At 36.6% G+C, this 2,204-nt stretch overlaps 1 protein-coding gene across 2 annotated transcripts in view; it reads left to right on the forward strand.

Moving 5' to 3' along the window:
• Nucleotides 1-1,031, forward strand: part of LOC122263060 (uncharacterized) — a 5,592-nt gene extending 4,561 nt beyond the window's left edge. For both annotated transcript variants that reach the window (XM_043031364.2, XM_043031363.2), the window contains exon 2: nucleotides 1-1,031. This exon is cut by the window's left edge and continues 483 nt beyond it. In XM_043031364.2, coding sequence (XP_042887298.2) covers nucleotides 1-1,000 — 1,000 coding nt within the window. In that variant the 3' untranslated portion in view covers nucleotides 1,001-1,031.
• Nucleotides 1,032-2,204: the final 1,173 nt, after the last annotated feature.

Raw genomic sequence — 2,204 nt, forward strand, 5'->3', positions numbered from 1 at the left:
TGTTGAGACTCTCCACACAAAGATCCTAAGCGCTCAGACCGCCCACAATCAGACCCCATATTCTCACAAAGAGAATCCAGATGCTACAGAGACAAAGAAGATCTCAAATACACCAGGTCTCCAAGTTAAGAAAACAGGTGTTCAAACTCTCCGCCGAAGGACACCAGATGCTCAGAGTCCTAACGCAGAGAAGGCCACAGGTGCTCGGACCTTCAGCATAACAACCTCAGATGCACAGGCTCTCCACGCAAAATCTCTGAACTCTGCCCGTCCTTACGCGAACACGACTTCCACGGCGAACGCTCATGACAACAGAATCAGCCTCGCGAAAACCGAAGACACTACAAACCCCCGCACGAAGACCATGGACTCCAGGAATGGCTCACGCACGAAGACCCAAGACGCCAAGCAGACCTCAGACGCAGAGACCGGAGACGCCGCGAACTCCCACACGAAGACCTCAATTTCTGGTCCCGAAGACACGACGACGAGACGACACCGAGTTCGACGGAGTTGCGGCGGCTCCTTCGTCGTCTTTCCCTTCTTGGTCTTCCTCATCGGGACTCTTTCCTCGTCAATCAGCATCATCAATAACATCAACAACAACAATAATAATAACAACAACAACAATAATAATAACAATAACAATAATAATAATGAAAATATGAATGGAAGGAGTTTCGGCGTGTCTCTGGAGTTCGATCCCTTATTCTCGAACGCAAATCCGAAGGAAAGGACTTTTCATGGACAAACGAGGTCAAAGAAGTGGCCAGAGAGAAAAATAAGGTCATCTTCGATAAGGGGAAAAGAAGCAAGGTCAGCGACACAAAAGTCTTTGTCACCAAAAAGGAAAGTAGATACAAATTCGCTTTTGAAAGATGTTTATAAATTTCTGCATTCATCTACCAATCTCGTGCTCAGTGCTTTCAATAGCACATTCAACGACAATGCACGGGGTTATTTGGCAACACTGAAGCTAAATCGAAACGTTGTCAAATAAATAGATTGTATAAATATAATTATTTTTAGAATGTGTATTTCTTGTCCGAGTTATTATTATTATTATTTTTTTTTTTTTTGACTTATGTGCCCAGATGGATAGATCAGGGTCCGTCGTCTACACTGTGAACCTGTTGTTGCTCGTGATATCAATCTATCTATCTCTATCTATCTATATATAAATGTATATATGTATATATATGTGTGTGTGTATTATATGTTATATATATGCATATACATATATATATATATATATATATATATATATATATATATATATATATATATATATATATATATATACATACATACATACATACACGCACGCACACACACACACACACACACACACACATATATATATATATATATCCCATTTTACCCACCACTGAGATAAGATAAGATAAACGTATCCAATCTCGAATCCGCCATTCTGCCACGAACATCGAGTCGCAAACATTATAATGTGACGCAGACAGGTAGACAAATAACCAGTAAATTAATACGTATTAAATAAAATAAAATAAAAATAAATTGAATTCAATTAATACGAATAGATTAAATTAACAGATTAATACGAATGAATAAATCAAATTGATACGAATCCAACAAGCTTCAAAAATAGTTCAACTTATACACTGATGGATAAATTGATGAATTTGACGAAAGTAGAATAATTACAGATATCAGAAGAAGAAAAAAAAATCGACGTGAATACATAACATGATAAAACAAAACAAAAAGAAATAAAGTTTTCTATATTTATCTATCTATTTTCTACGCGAAGTAAGATCGGGAAGCATAATGAAAGTCGTCAGAGATAGGAAGGTGGCTACTGACACGCGTTAAAAATGCTGCTGACCTTGAAAGGGGCTTGTGTTGCAAAGTTGCCACATGCAACACTGAATGGTGTGCTTTTTCACCTTTATGAGGTATGATATAGGAGAATAAGAAAATACACACACACTCACACACACACACACACACACACACACTCACACACACACACACACACACATATATATATATATACATATATATATATATATATATGTATATATATATGTATATGTATGTATGTATGGATAGGTGTGTGTATGTGTGTGAATGTTTATATGTATACATATAAATACATACATTACATTTATATTCATACACATTTATATATTCAATCTATCTATCTGTCCATCTAAAGATATATCAAT

Source organism: Penaeus japonicus, unplaced genomic scaffold (assembly GCF_977035675.1).
Source record: "Penaeus japonicus unplaced genomic scaffold, GWHDUDI00000001_assembly GWHDUDI00000042, whole genome shotgun sequence".
Classification (NCBI taxonomy): Eukaryota; Metazoa; Arthropoda; class Malacostraca; order Decapoda; family Penaeidae; genus Penaeus; species Penaeus japonicus.